This window comes from Pangasianodon hypophthalmus, chromosome 6, assembly GCF_027358585.1.
Source record: "Pangasianodon hypophthalmus isolate fPanHyp1 chromosome 6, fPanHyp1.pri, whole genome shotgun sequence".
Taxonomy (NCBI): domain Eukaryota; kingdom Metazoa; phylum Chordata; class Actinopteri; order Siluriformes; family Pangasiidae; genus Pangasianodon; species Pangasianodon hypophthalmus.
This window is the reverse complement of record NC_069715.1, coordinates 9,338,391-9,356,343: the sequence shown is the minus strand read 5'-3', so window position 1 is coordinate 9,356,343 and position 17,953 is coordinate 9,338,391. Positions and strand designations below refer to the sequence as shown.

Genomic DNA, 17,953 nt, shown 5'->3' with positions numbered 1-17,953 from the left:
TCTTGTTTCTATAGTAACAGCTTATCCACAGGGACTTGTATGGTAGTCACTCCCCATAATATAAGGCCAACAATGAACATTAGAATGTGTTGTTATTTAAGAAAACTCATAGTCGGTGATATAGTGAAGATGTTATTTATGGAATGACTCCTCAGTGTCAGCGCTTTGTGACAGCAAGTTTTCCACCATGGGAAAGTCTTCAGGACAAAGAAGTTTGTGGTTTCTCTGTTTTTTTTTTTTGTTTGTTTTTTTTTGTCTTATTAGCTTCAAAAAAGATAAAAATAGAAAGGCTGGTGAGGGAATGACTGTTTACAGCTGCTATATCATACGTGATGGCAGGAACGAACCTGTTTTTCAGAAGGTACACAACAATAAATGTAACTACAAATGGTTTAAAAACCATTCAGTAATAAATTAAAAATGCAATCTTTGGCAAATTGCTATGGTATAAGAAGAATAAAACACAACAGGATGTGCTGTTATAGAAAAATGATCAACTCTGTGTTGGTAACGGTAACTTTGCTTTATCACACCATCCTGTCTGTCATTATTTTCCTATTACAACACACCCTGTATTGTTTTATTCCTTATTTAATATCTACACGCCTGTTTAAACTCTGCATCTTTTATACAATCTCTACTAAGATGATGGGCATTTAAGTGCTCACTTTTGAAAATACCCAGCAAAAAAAATTTTTTTTTTTTTTCGGACTAAACCATCAGACAGACAACACCAAACCACGAGACGAAAATATGGCTGATGGGACAAAAATAGAGTTTTTAAAAAGTAAACAAACACATGTTAAGAGACTATTCAGTTACTGTTTCCTCTCTTGCTCCAATCCCACACAAAAGCAAGTTAGTCACATAACTGCAACAGACACTGACTCACCCTGACTTCCATATATTAACCACTCCACACTCTTACATTCCAGGAAGCGGCAAGAGAAAGGAAAAAAAAAAAACAAACGCGCATGCATTCCCATAGCTATAAAACCATTTGTCACAGCCATTAGTGAAAAACAGACCATTTAAAAGAATAAAGCTTGGCCTTCTTTCTCATTACCGGTTTCCATCTAAAACAGATCCAGGGTATGAAAGGCTGGGATGACATTTGTAACTGCCTAGACATGTCAGGCAGGCAGCACTGACTCAGCCATTGTGTTTCTTTACAAAATGTGTGTGATAATTACTGTAAAATGAGTTTGAAGACTTGGCCTTGCACATGGCCTGAGTTAGATTTGTTGTATTTTTCAAAACTCTGGAATGCTAGAAATGTAATGTGATTATTTTAAAGTCTCTGAAACAGATTTGCAATGAGCAGCTGAATATCCTAAGAAAAAAAACCCACCAAAGTCAGTCACGGTTTTGTTTAGTACCTTTTCCTTCATCTTCTCGATCTTCTTAACAAAGCTGCGTCTTGGGGTTTTGTCTTCCAGACGTACGTTGAAGGCGGGGTCTCCTGTACGGCCGATCTGCCTCTCCTCCTGCTTCTCAAACTCCTTCAGCTTGCTTTCAGCACTAATGCTCTCCGTATGGTACATGTGGTAGGTTTTCATCACCTGTGAGGCACAGAGATCGGGGTAAAAGTTCAGGCACACTGCATTTAGCTCAGTTATTCATCATTATCCATCATTATGGAAGTTTTTATGCCAACCGGAGTCTAATGACAGTTATAATAACAACGCGTTCCATGCGTGGAAAGTTCATAATTTTCCAATTGTTAGTTCCATTGTTATAATTTTTTTCTAAATCTTAACCACTGAGCCACCATTGCCCCAATAACTCCTTCTGCTATAAATATCTAAATCTTAATATAAAATGTACATTCCCATGTTCTCCTGACCATAAAGCTCCAACACAGCAGTCTAGGTTAAAGGAGGGCAGGCTTTTCGTGCATTGAATTGCTATTACTATGAAATACTGTAACCATACAGAGACTGTTATTCCCATTTCTCAGTCCACTAGCATAAGAAACACTACACCTCTAATGGGTCACAGAGGAGCTCTTTATTCACCCTCAGCTCCCCCACCTAAGTCAAGCCTGGACCACAAGCAGAGAGGACTCAACCCTCTGGAAGGGGGTCTGCATATAAAAAAAAAAAAAAAAATCACGTGTACTGTGCAAGACAACGTGGGCAACAGAGAACCTTTTCAACTTGAATAGTGAATTTGGAACTTGCCATGCAGCCACAACTGTGAAGGATAAACTGTTAAAAGCTGTTTCCTATTGCGTGAGTCATTGTTATTGTTACTGGGCTATTAGTAACACTAGAGTGACTTCAGAAACATGCATTAGGATATGACTCATCGGGTACGAGGCAGGTAGCGAGTGGTTAATTACACCATTTCAGCAACATTGACCAGAGAAATATGACAGGCGATCAAAGAATCAGAATTGGTTATTTAATAATATTCATATTTCACTGACATTATGCTGAAGATAAATAGTCAAATGTTTAGTTTGTGGGATAATATAACAATACATTTCTCTGATACATTATATGCAATATATCATAATATATAAGTGTGCTAACAAACTCTCATCAAAACAATAGTGCTGCACTCAAAACTGTGTTTGATGATACTTTTATTTGATGTCTAAAAAGATAAATTATTTAATATTGAATGGAAAGGAAAAATATTTTTAAAAACTCTACTTAATTTGTAACATTTTACCATTTTAAAGATTCATACAAATTTTTTAATCAGCCATTGTACTTGTTTAAGAAAAAACTAAAGTGTTAGAAAAAGATACCATGATTATTGAAATATCTCAGAAAAGTATATCAGGGCATAATTTATCACTATATCGTTACTATTATTATTGTCAATATTGCCCAGCTCTACTTATTTCAGCTGTTTACATGCAGTCTCTGTCTTGATGAGGTTCCTCCACCTGCCTGCTCTTCGCCTCAGTAAGGTGACTTGACTCCAGAGCACTAAACAATGTCAAATTCAAAAGCAGAGCTCTCATCCAGGGTCACGCTAGGCCATAACCAATGTTCACATTTACCGAACTCATAAAACATGCAGCAGTAAAGCCACAACTGGATTCAAAACACAGGCTTGCCTATAAAACAGCTACCAGAACAAACACAGTTGGGAGACGTATAGAGCAGGAGCAGGGTTTTGCTGGGCAATTCTGGCTCCTCTCATGTGCAGAGCTGTATAATTGGATATATGGCTGACCAAACCACACGTCCCACTCTCCACTTACTGGTTTGGAACTGTGTTTAGATTTCTCGTTTTAGAACAGCTGATTTTAGCGACATGCAAGACCTGTTATTTTACAAGCTGAGGGCGGCATTGAGTGGCGAGTTTCTGATGCAACAGTTGGAGTCTTTTCCAAAAGACTCCAGGTTAAACAGAAGAACAAAAGGTAAGTCAAATATAGCGTCATCTCTTCCCACAAACTAGCCACCGAGTATCACTTATTGAGACTAGCCAGTTTTATCAGTAAATGATTTAATCTTGCTTCCACATGCCTTTTTATACTGGTCAAAATAAATAAGGGACAGCAAGCTAATTCATATGGCTGTTGCTAAAATAGCTCAAAAGGTTTATTTGTGTTGTAGGGTATGCCCTAATCAATGTGTAAATTTACACGCACACTAATAATTCAATCATTATCTAATTTCAGCTGTTATCAGATTATTCCAGTGGACATGTGAACAAATACTACAATATTTCAAATTGGATTAAAGCCATTATCGGATTTCATGAAAACCAATAAACATTTCATTCATGTTCCTGCCACTTTCCTGGTGGGCGTCGCAGTGGCAGTAGACTGGAAAAAGGCAGTCCAGGCTTCTCTATCCCCAAGCCACACATTCCAGATCCTCCTGGGGGACCAGATGTTCCCAAGCCAATTGGTAAGATATAATCCAGTGGGTCCTGGGTCTGGCCAGGGGTCTCCATCCAGTGGGATGTGACTGATACAGCTCTAGCAGGAGCCAACCAGCTACCTCACTGCCCCTCCTCTCAATTTGGAGGTTCTACTGTGGTTCTACTCTGAGGATGATCTAGATTGTCGTGATCCTGCCTCTATCACGAAGAATAAGCCCTGCAGAGGAACCTCATTTCTGACGTCTGTACTCACAACACAGCTCGTGACCATAGGTAAGGATAGGGATGTAGGTTAACCGATCAACAGAAAGGTTTTGCCTCAACGTTAGGGGAAATTTTTTTTTTGCAGAAAATTAGAGAGAAAAAGGTTGTTTCAAGTGTGCTTCACACAAACTAAACTGAGAAACATGGTATTAGAAGAAGCTAAAAATGATGCTTTGCCCTGTTTTGAAGACAGGTGGATTGTGGTCCAGTTCCAATCTAAGCAAAGTATTTAAGCAGACCAGACCAAGTACTTGAAAAAATACCGTAGCAAAGTCAATAAAAGTATGAAAAAAAAAACAGGCCGTAGTTCAGTAACTCTAGGTTCCTAAACATGAACCACCTCAGCTGATGTAGCAGATTCTCTGTTTCGGCTTACCTAATCCCGTACATTTACGTAAATTTTTTAGCTGAAGGCAACTCATCAGACCAGAGATTTGCTACAGGGCTAGAGACGTTAAGTCAGAAAAGGGAAAATATTTTCACATTATGTCATAAATTTTTCCTTTTATTTACCTTCTGGCCTGAATAGAGAACTGAAGATGTGCCTTGTTTCAAAAAAAAGGTGAAAATGAAAACAAAATATTTAAACACAAATGAAAAGAGAAGCATGCATTTACTCTCCACCAAATTTAAAACCAATGCATCTCATCTGTTCAGGGTCCATGGCACTAATTAAAAGTGGTAAAAGTCTTATTAGTTGCTTATCTGGAGGAACTTTATATAACTGGACCTTTACAATTTTAGTTAAATACCCTTGAAACATGGACTACAAAACAACAACACCAAACACAGATTAAGACACAATTATGATTTACTTTTGTACACCTTCAACTGGTATTACTTTTTTCCTAGTATAGACAATTGACATCCTTATCAGTACATGGATATCACCATAGATTCCCAAACACATCAAATGCTATGACCGCTAAACCAAAGGTTGAGCAAGCCACTCACACCCTTGTAAGGCATTCTAGCTGTTAATGTAATTCAACCAGAGCGTTAGTGAGTAGAACAGTCCTATGGGAGGGAGCATGGAGTCTCTTAGACTAGAGGAAACAAAGCTGGTACATGAGGGAGGGGATATCTCCTGTGAGTACACAGCCAACCACTAAAGGACTAATGAGCAATATGAAAAGCTACCATGCTACAGGAAGCATTTTATCTATACTGCTCATCAGCCGTGTCATTTCCTGTCGAGAGTGTGCCTGTAATTCACAGCTGCTTTTACGTGAATGGTGGTCATCTCTGAGTGGCTGGAGTCAAGTTGTCCTCGGGATATTTAGACGAATCAATGGATCGACCCTTCAAAGCCCATTTAACAGTAACTGTATTCAAAGATGGCACTTGGCGAAGGAGATGAACATCTGGATAACGGCATGTAATTATACCATTTTGATCAATACAAACAGAGTGCTATTTGTTCGTATGTGAGTGCCTCAGGCAGTCAAGTATATATATATATATATATAGTATAGTAATATACTATGGCTTGAAGGATATAAGAAGTGCATGAATCTTCAGAGCACTCACAGCAAGCTTGACATCCACAATTAAAACAGGGGAAAGATCAACGGTTTAACTGGACAGAAAAGGCAGAAGATTCAAAGCCGTAGTCCAGCAAACAGACTTCTGAGGAGCCTTCATGCTTGGGAACAGGGTGCACTTATTAATGCATGGTGTGCAGTGCTGTGTGTAACCTGAGGCTAGAGCTGGCTGGGAGATAAGGTTATGAATTTCTAAGACCACTACAGTGCTATGGAAAAATGCAGTTTATTACTTCTGTACTCACCGTGTAGAGCTCATTAAGGACTTTCATCAGATCCTCTTGCAGCTGAAATGCAATTTCTTTACTCTAAAGGAAGAAAAAGGGGGTGGAAGGAAAGGAGAGGGAAAAAAAAAAACACATCAGTTATCTACCCTCTTCACACTTAATGACAATCAGACAATCTACAGAGCATGAATATCAGCCACATATGGATTTAATCAGACCTAATACATTTATATAGTTTATAACAATAAGTGAGTTCTGCTGAAGTGTTCATTTCAGAAGCACATTTTCTCTCTTTAGGCTTCATAAAGAGCATTTATCTTGCTGACAGATGTTAGGGTTTTCGCACTCAGTAGGTTGCTGCAAATTAAAATCTGGCATAATTCAGTGGAGTCTATGTTGGCTGATTGGAAGCATCACTCAGCAAGAAGAGCAGTAAAACTACTATAATCAACAGTAAGCATGGTTTAGGCACGCCCATATCCCGGAATTCGGGGAAAAAAAAAAACCCTGAAGCAAAAACATCAAATTAAATTTATATATCTCAAAAAGATTTTTAATGAACCTGACCATTTGGAGCTCTGTTACACAGTCCTGTAACTTGTGTGGATAAGCAGGATTATAGTAATGGCTTCCTGTCTTACAGGCTGCTCCAGTCTCTCACTAACTCAATCATATTTCCACTAATCTCATTCTGAAGATCTTTCCCAGCAATAACTCAGTAAAGGAGTGAGCAACTCAATCTCCTCTACAAGTACTGATATAACTGTAACTGTGGTTAAACAGGATACAGGTTAGTACAATATAACCGTATGATACTGCAATGCTTCAGTATTGATATTAATTAACAACTGAAGTCACCACATGCAAGTGCGTCATAAATATGGACACATTGTTTATTGACTGTGATGATTTTTTGACACTTATTATCGTTTATAATTCTGATTACACAGAATGGTATTTGGCTACAATTTGTTATACCACAGTGCTGTTGAATTCTCAGAAGGTGAGAATATTCAGTTGAATTCTCAGAAGGTGAGAATATGTTACTGTTTCTGTGCTAAAAACTTACACACGGATTTGTAACTCCACACGATTGGAATAAAAACTTTTCAATTGTTGGCATGGTGACATTTTCTGTGAAGAGATGTTTGAGCATGTTTGGGAGGAGATTCCAGTATCAGTGCTTTGTAACCATCAGTTACAGAGGTAAAGAGATAAACTTTAATTTTTCTGACAAAAAAAGAACAAAGAACGGAGGACTTTCTGCAATTTCTGTCTTATTAATTTCAAGACAGGGGAAGAAAAGAGGCTGGTGGGGGAAGAGCTGTTAACAGCAGCCATAACATAAGTGATAACAGGAACTTACTTGTTGAAATTCCACAACATTAAATGTAACAATAAACAGACGAAAAGTGCAATGTGTCGTTCTGTGATAAATAATAAATTGTTTACTTTGGCAAACTGATGCGGTAAAAGAGGAAAAAGAACACTAGGAGCCATGCTGTAACCACCCGTTGTTGATAATTTTCCTGTAACAGCACACCTTATTCATGCTTTATTCCTTACTTAACACCATGGAGAATCTGCATTTTATCTCAATTGTTTTCCATTGTCAAATTTACTGGATATTTTTGTATGATTAATACACATATCTTGGCACTTGGTATTGGTGGTACTGGTATTTTGTATTGAGATATAAAATTCTGTATCACGAAAACACTGCATGCCACAACAAAATGCAAGCCTACAAGCCTCCCCTGTACAATCCTCTGTGTTTTCTACTATGTATATTATCTTTGTAAACACAGATGTGTCTTAAGGGTTTAAGTCTTTGTCATGTAACTAAACCCTGCAATTCAAAGCTGTGCTTTCAAATCATAAGCATTGTGCTGGCACTGAGGTCAAGAGCCACAATAATCCAGCTAAATACCCACACAACTCAAACAGGTGTGCATGTGTGTGATGCTTCTGATGGATCAAAACACATCCTCTGTGTGATGGCATACACACTGTCCATATGACCCCAAACAGGCACTGAGAGATAAATTCCAGGTCCGTGCCAGTCGTAATCAGTAAAGCCCTCAGGCTATGAGATCAAGTGTCTATTCAGCCTGTAACACCGCTATCTGCAGCTAATAGCAGACAGACTGACTGCCACAGATTAATGTGATTAAGCCAGAGGGTCTGGGTACTCGCTGACCTCAGAAACTCAGGCACATCTGTGTTTACTTTGAGCTACATTGATTACATTGGTAACACATCTCCACAAATTCTTTCCTTTAGAGCCTTTACAAAGGCTTAATTATAGAGGTTCAGAGCATAATTTACAAATACTGAGGATTTTATGAGAAGGTGTATAAAAGTGTTACACCTAATCATTTATCGACTTCTCCAACACCTGCCCTTTTACTTCCGCTATAAGCAGGTTTTGATGAAACGGTTTTCATTCTTCCTCAATACACAGAAACGTGTTGAAATTTTTGTCTGTAGTAAACATAAGTAATCATAAGGTATATAGTATTTCGCTTATGTTGGAAGACACTGGAGTATTCCTTTAATCTAAATGGTTATTAATGGAATGGTTAGTCAAGTTGCTGTATATTTTATCTCAGAAGAAAAATAATAAGGCTTCATTTGTCACTTATACATTACAGTACAGTGAAGGTCTTTTCTTCGCATATCCCAGCTTGTTAGGGACGGGACGGTGAAGTTCTACTATAGGAAAACAATCAACAACGGGGTGGTAGCTGACTATTAACAACGGCGCGTCCTAAAGTGTTTTAATCCTCTTACACCACGGCGATTTTATACGTATAATGTTGTGTAACATCTGCAAAACAAGTTAGTTCCTGTTGTCACTTGTATTTATAGCAGCTATAAACAGTCTTTCCCTCACCAGCCTCTCTTCTTTTCTCTATTTAAGTCATATTACTGAGAAACCAGAACGCTCAGAGCCCTCCATCCTGGATACTCTTCCATGTCGTAAAACTTCAAGTTACAGATTTATGTCTCACTTCTGCAAAAGTGCTGACACTTTTCCTAACAGAAAGCTTTTCCATATCAACAATTACACACCTATTGTAATTTGTTGATATGGGACATCCAAAATACAAGTATACTATAGAAACTATGGCGTATTAGAACAAATGCATTAATATAAACCGTGCAGCTGGTGTTACTGTCAGAGCTGCTGTTATAAAAAAAAAAAAGAATCAACACCATCTGACCAACCAGAATGGAGAATTTAAAAGCTCTGTGGTATCATTTCATTTAGTTGGCACATTATTATTATTATTTTTTTTTACCATATTTTTTGTCACAAAATTTATGCTGTAATAAACTTTAGTTCAGACATTTATGAAGCGCCCAGGAAGAATAGCAGCATACTGTATGTAACACCCAGTGGAGCTGGAAATGAAGTACAAAGCCTCTGTATCTTACCGCATTCGCATTAATCACTGTGAAATATGAATACACTGAGCATCACAGCACACCAAAAGGCTGGAAATTAGACGATGATCAAGCAAACACCATGCCCTAGCATTATCTAGTGTCGTCACTAACACGGCTCTATGTAGGGATTGTTATGAGCATTTGCAATGCTGTGTCAAACCCAGTCATAAATCAGCGCTGGTGAAATATGCAGCCATACAGGAGCTGACAGAGGCTTCATGACAGCGGGTTATAAATCGTAGAACCATACTGCAAATGAGGACACACTGAGCTTGCTACAATTTTTTTTTTTAAATCTTGGTGTGATTTTATAGCTAGAGTGCAGTAAAAATACACAGAAGCAACTTTTACTCGATACACACGCGTATTTTTTAAGTGTTTATTCTGCAACTCGGCTCTAAAAAGTGCTCTTTTCACTGAGCTTCCAGGAGTGCGGAAATTCACCTTCACTTCCCATCAGACCACTGCTTCCCTAAAATAGCCCACAAGCACAGAAAAAGCCAGAGGAATAAATAATGAAAACAAAATACATGTTTTAAAGCCTGACCATCCATGAAGGGACTTCATGCTGGAAATGCATATTTGCATTTAGCAAAGCATTCCTTTAATGCCAAAGTCCGTTTGAGTTTGGATTAAATAAAGCTGCTTCAACATTTTTAAGAATAAAGTTTTTTTTTTACCACAGTAACCACAGCTACTTTAGTGCACACTGTCAAGCTAGATAATCAGTCTTTTTAATAAGAAGCTGTATTGTGTACAGGCCAAAATCCTGTTTTTTTGTTTTGTTTTGTTTTGTTTTTTTAATACCTCAGAATAATAGATAGTTGAAAATTATATAGTAAAATTCAAGAAAGGTGAAATTTTAAAATGCTTTATGTATACAGGTTGAATTGGTAAAGATTGACCACAAAACAAGTTACAGAATAACCCACTTGGAAACAACACCAAAATAGCGCATTGAGTGTGTTTACAAATATTACTGGGAAAAAACAGATCCAATTAATGTGTTTACATGTTCTTCTGCAATCTGATAATGGGGAAACCACATGAGTCAGTCAATAATTGTATTTCTTTCAGTACCGTTGCTATAAGCATGGAGTAATGTTCCACTAATGAGATGGTAGCCTTTTTAAATTGAAGAAAATTATTCTTTATTGAGCAAAAAGTAAAGTAGTGTTCAATCTTTTTCCATTTTTCTAACAAACACAACTTTTTTTAAATGAATCACTTGTATTTTTTTTTTTTTATCAATTTGAAGGACAACTGACTTGAGGTTACTGGCTGCCAATGAGTGGCTCTTGGGTTGTTTTTCTGGTAAATATTAAGCAGGCATGAGACAGAATATCGCTGTCTTGAATATCGCCATACAAAATACTGGCAAAATGAATTTTCTGCTCATAATATCATGTATTGTGATATTTCCAGTTAATATTTATTATGAGCTCTACCTCTTCTTACACTCAAGGCGGCAGCCCCAGAGGTAGTAGCATACAGAGCGCAAAGTAAGCATGCTTACTTAATAGTCCATAAAGTTAAGCTAATCAGAAGAAGCATTATGGCACATGTGTCAAGCACAAGGCCTGCCGCCTCGTTTCATTCGGCCTGCGTGAACTTGAGGGAAAAAAAAATTACACAGAAATGGACCATAGTACACTACTGCTCAACATTTCACACTATCCGGAATTCACAGCAGATCCACAGCGTAGCCATCTGATGGGCACTTTCAGATCAATTTTATTATTTAAGGCAAATTAAATAATTTAAGGCACAATCTACCATCAAACAATCTTTCCATATTAATAATAACGTTTTCATGAAATACATTTAAGACAATACAATGTATTGATATTGCAGGTTCGATTTGTTGTCATTACAAAATAAATGTATTAAAATTTCATATTTTATTTGGGTCAGTCTCATATTGTGGCTTTTGCGCATCGTCTCATGCCTATCAAATATATATCTATATAATAATAATATAATTTCATATATTTGCTGTCTGTCTTCAGGCTTTCTCTATTTTGATCCTTTTTTCAAGCCTTTTTCTATCACCAGTAATGTCTGCACACAGGCACAGCTGCACATAAAAAGATGTTAGAGAATAACAATATACATGACCTGGATAATCTGATTATTAGGCTAAAATTCAAATGATTTAATTGGCTTTATTATAATTTCATTGTACTTCATCATTGCATGACCACTTGATAAGCTTTTATTCTGATAACTAGCAAAATCAGATAAAGATCACCGTGCATGGAAGCACACACAGCGTTAGCTGACCTGATCTCTCTCTCTCACACTCACACTCACACACACACACACACACACACACACACTAACAGTGTGTCAGTGAGCCAGCTGTGTGTATGTATGGCCTGCGTGTGAGGATCATTACTGAAACTATGTTGTGGTCAGAGATCGCTGATTACAGGGTGCAGACACTTTTAACCCTGCTATAAATTTCTAAGCATGACACATGAGACTCAAGGCAATTTAGGAGCACAACCCACTGTCTCTGCCCTACAAGCGCCCTGTCACAACACGAAGAGAGAAAAGAATGACAGAGCTAGAGACGGTGAGGAAAGGGAGCGAGCAGGAAAGAGAATAAATGAGGACAACACTTTGTGACTGTGACCTTGCTACACAAGTATTCACTTACATACAGTACACTAATGACTCATGAGTCTTCAGTCTCTGTTATTATGCTCCACTATCAGTCAGTCATATTGCTGAAAGCAGCTGTGGTGCACACATGGCACATCTGTTCTTTTATCATAGGCCCCTCAACATCCCACACAATAATAAGTACCTTTGAATCACATCAGGGAAACAGTAAGAGCGGAGCATAGCATTTTGGCTTACATCAAGAGAAGGCTAGTATTTTCCCTGCTTTGGAAGGGACCCTCTGGCTTTCCCCATCTCGAGGCCTTACAGCCCAGCTCATCAGTTCCCTTAATTGACTCCAACCATTTCCCTGCAACGTTTGGGCCTTGTAATTTAGTCCTGTGGTCAACTTAAATTGATACAGGAGCGCATGATCGTTCAAGAAGTTGTCCTTCCTGACGAAAAGGGCCACAGACGTCAACTGGCCTGAGGGAACCATGATTAAAGCTCCTCTTTAAGAGTGGAACCACAACTGGCCATATGGTCAGACCCACCTCGCGACTCTGTCGAGAAGAATATTGGCGCTGCTCAAAAGACAGGCAAAAACCACAAAAAGCACAGGCACATGATCCTGCTTCACAAAGGGCTAACTGCAGAGAGGGCAGTCGTGTCTCGAGTGGGTGGTATTTTACGCTCTAGTCCTTTGAATATAACAGCACAGAACAGATGTCTAGTGTATATGAGGGACATGGTGAGAGTTACTTGAAAGGAACACAGACCAAACAAAGAGCAAACCTAAAAGAGACCAAATGGCGGATGTGATTCCACATGGGAGCCTCAGGAGCTCAGTTAACCACGAGGAAACAGAATGAATGTAAAGAAGCATACTGCTTTTATGTGTTCGTGTTGTTTGCTTTCTGGTCTGTCTATTGAGGGAGCAGGACATCTGCGGCTCTAACCTTCTTCATAAGGCGTGTTGAGTCCTCGCTGATCTGCATGAAGCGCATGATGACATTGTTCAGGTAGATGTCACTCAGCGTGGCGTGGTCTTTGCTCTCCCGCCTCACCTGGTTCAGCAACAGATACCAACAGTTCACTGGGGAAAGGAGGTTCTGGTCTTTTCTGCAGACAAAGAAAGAGGAAAAAATGTAAGAACATAGAAAGGGGAGTTGGTTAGATAATGGCTGAAAAAAAAAAAAAAACTGCAACACTACTCAATATTGAAACTGAACTCAATACTGAAATTATAATCATCAATTTTATTGCAATTTATTACTCTATTATCTTCAATAAACATAACAGCTCCAGGATCCCCAGTTTGATCCTGAGCTCTGGTTACTGTCTGTGTGAAGTTTCTGTATATGGGCTTCCTCTGGGTTCTTCGGTTTCCTCTCACCTCCCAAAAACATTATAAAAACCTCCTGGATGCTACGTCAAACACTGCTAACACTAAAAAGGGGGCGCTATAGTTTATTTTTAATAGTTAAAGTACTGATGTTCTGATTTTCTTTCATTTTAGAGTATTTACATTGTTTTAATATGAAATTTATTAAATAATTATTACAGTCTTAGCTAAAGTGCCTTGAATTCTACTGAATTTACATTTTTACATTCAGCTGACATGGGGACAAAACAGAACAGTATTTATCTTGTCCAAATGTAATCACGCAATACAGTGAACTATCAACAGAATACAACATACCGCAGTGTGGCACAGAGCTGCCAGAACATAAATAAAGTCTACAGAAGCCAAAGTAACACAACCTAATCAAAATATGTGAATTCCATTAAAGGGCATAAATGAAGTACTTTGAAACTCAAGGAAGTTTATTCTGCTAAGGGAATATTTGGGGCAGTGTGGAAAACAGAGATAAGGAAAGATGAACATTTACACTATTTTAAAGCCGTTTTAGTTTAGAGAACATTTCGGTTGTGTGTAACGCGTTCTTTATCTGTTTAATACTTCCTCAGCATAATCTAAACCACTCCATAGGCCAGAGCACAGGCCATTCAAGACCCTATTTGGGGTTACGTTCTCTCAGTCAATTAAATTGCTTCCATTTTGTAATTTCTGCCTATAATTTTGAAAGCTGACAAAGCAAGTGGCACAGCAGTAAACAATCCACAAACTTTCAAAAGACTCCTCCCCTTTGTTTCACAATGGCTTGATATAAACCAAATAGGATATAAGATACAGCTTGATATATCTTGATATGAGACCAAATCTTTCCAGAATCTTTACTCAGGTCACAAGTCTGCTCATCGCATGCACAATCTCTCTCTGCTCATTGATGCCAGATGTTTCTATGTCGTTTACATGGATTTGGTTATATGGAGAATTAAAAGCCCTGAAGCTCTTGCCTGATTGGCTAATCATAACACAACAGCCACCACACTGATTTGTGTTCATTTAAGCTTCACTGAACATTTGAAGCCACACTGGGAGCCAGAAGAACTGAACTGAGGTGTGGATATCTTCCAAGTAAGTTAGCTAGCCAGATAGATAGATGGATAGAAGTTCTCTAAAGTTAGGAATAAATGTTGACTGATAATGCTGTGATTGTTTCTAATGCTATATCATTGCAGCAGGATGTATCAACCACACCAAATACAGACTGTCAGCACACCAACGAAGTTAACTAACGTTATAATTTCTTAGTCAATTATTTGCATTCACTTTAACTAACACGCTGAAGTTGTGTTGTGAGACAATGAACAGGTATTCAAGAAAAGTGCAAGAGGCAGTAGCATCTACTGTATACTGATCACACTGAGTGCCTTAAAGAGTTTCACTCCATTATTGCAATCCTGTAACTTGCCTTCCAGCCAGATGTAGTAAAAATAGTCAAAACTCTAAGACGAAGCTTGTAGGTAGTCTGACAGGTACCACTTTATCCTCCAGTTTATTATACACGGAGAGTCTTTGCCATTTTGATAGAAACTACCCTTGTGGTGGTTTTGTTTTGGAAAACTGTAATTGATTACTGTTAATCAATTGAAACCTCACACATTTTTAAACAACCAAACTGCTAATATTGTGTATTTCCTGAAGGCAAGAGATGTGATATAGTGTACAAGCACACACACACATACACAAAATACAAACGTGCACACATAAAAGTGACTGTGCCTTTTTGCATTCACCTGCAGAGGTATTGCTATTTCCTCACTGTTTTCATATCATGCATTCTCACTAAGGGTTAAACGCTAGAATAACCTTTGGTCCAGAGCTCACGCCTGCAAAACAGGCAGCACGTGTCAACACAACCGGTGGGTCAACACATCCCAGCCCTGAACTGTATGACACGGACATCCACATGCCACGCAGACAGGACAGAGTGAGTGAGTGAGGGTGTGTGTGTGTGTGTGAGAGAGAGAGAGAGAGAGAGAGAGAGAGAGCAGCTGAGTTGACATATTCAGTCATACTTTCATGAACACCACAGCATCTAAAACAGAAACAGGAAGCGAATCTCTTGGATGGAATGACTGAATACATAAGGTGATAAACAATCCTCAAAGTTAAAAAAAACAAAACAGCATGGGGAGGGAGATCAGTCATGCCAGACTGGATGAAATGGATAATCTAATTGAACTAAAAGCCTGGAGGAGCACACTTCACAAGAGGAGATTTCAGACCGTGAGAGTTATGGCAGCACGAGCAGGCTTGGTCGGATGGCAATTACCATAAAACCTTTCAAGAGACTCGATCAGTATCCTGAGTAGGCAGGCACTAGGGACTTTTCTTTCATACTGCAGAACATATGGAAAGCATGTGACGAAGCTGAATAATGAAGTGAAATCCTGCTTAACTTGTGGTTAAAGCTGTATGGAATACGTATTTGGCACGCATAAGTCAAACAAACGGAAGCCTCTGCCATCATAAACTGGTCATAGATCATCATATTTCTACCTGACTTTAATACTGGCAAGGACAATGAGTTTACTTACTTAGCACGTCCAAGGATAAATTGAACAAAGACGAAATTTATGACCAAAAAAAGTCAACAGCAAGTTAACAGTGGTGAAGACACAGCCATGAGGGTCGAACTACAACAGATAACATTCAGACTATAGAAATCATCAACGTCCCAACGTATAGTATTTCACCACCATCCCCACTTATGGTACTTTCTCTACGAACAAAATACCTGGCTTACAGCGCAAAATAAATGGTTAGGTGGGAGTTATATCAGAGATATTCAGGCTGATCAACTAAGTGAACTGTATTGTTTGACCTTTTTTTTTTTTCAGTCTATTCATCTGTGCTGGGGTGCTAGCTTTTAGACCAGACTACAACTTTCTGTTCTCTTGTTGAAACTGGTGTAAATTATTAATTTGTTCAAGTGCATTCAAGTCTTGTTGACTATTAGCCTACAGCATATGTCAATTATGATAGGGTGTCAACCTAATTTTGTTTGAGGTTATGTTTTTTTGTAATGTGGTCTTGCCCCACCAAAATATCTATGGTCACAGCTACTCCTGAGAACAATATGGTACTTAGTGATGAGGTGAGGTTAGGAATGCACAGACTGAACTGAATGAATAGAAGGGACAATTCCTCAGTATGCTCTTGGAGAAAGCAGTGGCAGCTTTGTTCCCTGATGAGATGACCTTCTGACCTGGCCATGCAATCTTGCTGTGACCACCAGTGACTTCCCAGAGTCTTATACCACACACACTCAAAGGAAACACAACACACTAACGCCAAGCAAGCTAACCCTGCAATGGCCTGGCCATCTCCTAGATCAATGAATCCCAACCATAATCCAGAAGACAACATGTTCTGCAAATTTTTATTTATTTTTTTTAACTTAGATACATCCTTGTGGACTCAATCTAACATGCTCCAACTTCCCATGGAGTGCCTGATACCTGCTTCACATTTAGGCAGCCACTAGCTTAAACAATTTTACACTGTTACCATCTAGTTGGCTGTCAGCACTTGTATGTACTGGTTTCCAAGCAAGAAGCTTTCCAGAGCAAGATACAGTCTCTGGACTGAACAAAATTTCACAGATTTCTATCTTTAAAAGTTATTCCAAATTTTGTTTAAAAACTATTACTGGCAAATAAATGAGACATACTCGCATATTTGTCAGTGAGCTAAGGGCAAGTCTATGATTGGTCGTCTGCGCTGTCAGTCAAATGGCTTCTTCATGGTAAAGCATGCAATTCTCTGAACAGGTTTATTGAAGTACAAAAAATCTCTAGTGAAAGCTACAGATCTGGTTTGCGAGACTACTGTTGATTATAAGATTAGTCGGACCAGGTGCATTAGAGAAGAGAAAACAAAGTATGTAAGGCAAAGGTGCTCAAAAACCAGGGTTGGGAACCACTGTCCTAGGTCACGAATTTCAGAACATGCTTTTGACATGTTCTGGCACAACCATTGCATTAACAGGTCAAGAGTACATGTGTGCAAACGCCAGTTAAACAGAAAAGGTGAAAGTATCCCAGTGCAGCAAAACAACAAGGTGAGGAAATCCAAACTGGCATTATTTTATATCTTACTGAAAAACTACTGGCCAGTAGATAACAGCTGAACCTAAACACTGTAAAGATTTGTGCAAAATCTATCCAATATTGAATAAAAAGATGGCCTGGTGTCCACTGGGTGGACAGTAAGATCCGCTCATATTTCTTTAAAAGTTGAGAACAAAGTGTCCCTTTGATTCAGCCATGTTCCAAGGTGCTGTGGGCTTTTGGAACTCACTGTTGAGCTGGGGAAAAAATGCCAAATGTAATTAAATTTAAGTCATTTTGTAGCCAAAAAAAGTGGAAGAAATGAAGAGAAAGGGGCAGTGAAGTGAGTTTTCAACAACTTAGTCTCAGCCTCAGATGCTCCCAAAGTTTTTGTACACTTTACTGGCCAAAAGCTTCAGAATCTTAAAGGTGGAAATCTGATTGGCTAGTCATACTTCCATGTATATGTACTTTCATATACTGGTTTCAAGTAAGCGTCTAGTAAGGCAAGATATAGTCACTGGATTTAATAAAAGCTTGTTTAAA

General features: G+C 38.5%; 1 protein-coding gene across 4 annotated transcripts in view; it reads right to left on the bottom strand.

Annotated features, from left to right (window-relative positions):
* Positions 1 to 17,953, bottom strand: part of srgap1a (SLIT-ROBO Rho GTPase activating protein 1a) — a 94,236-nt gene that overhangs the window by 40,803 nt on the left and 35,480 nt on the right. For all 4 annotated transcript variants that reach the window (XR_008301947.1, XM_053235094.1, XM_026927122.3 and 1 more), the window contains exons 3-5: positions 12,904 to 13,066; positions 5,903 to 5,965; positions 1,380 to 1,562 (exon numbers count right to left, since the gene is read on the bottom strand). Coding sequence is in view for 3 of the 4 variants with exons in the window: in XM_053235094.1 (XP_053091069.1) it covers positions 1,380 to 1,562; positions 5,903 to 5,965; positions 12,904 to 13,066 (409 nt within the window). In the remaining variant the exon portion in view is untranslated. The remainder of the gene's footprint in view (positions 1 to 1,379; positions 1,563 to 5,902; positions 5,966 to 12,903; positions 13,067 to 17,953) is intronic.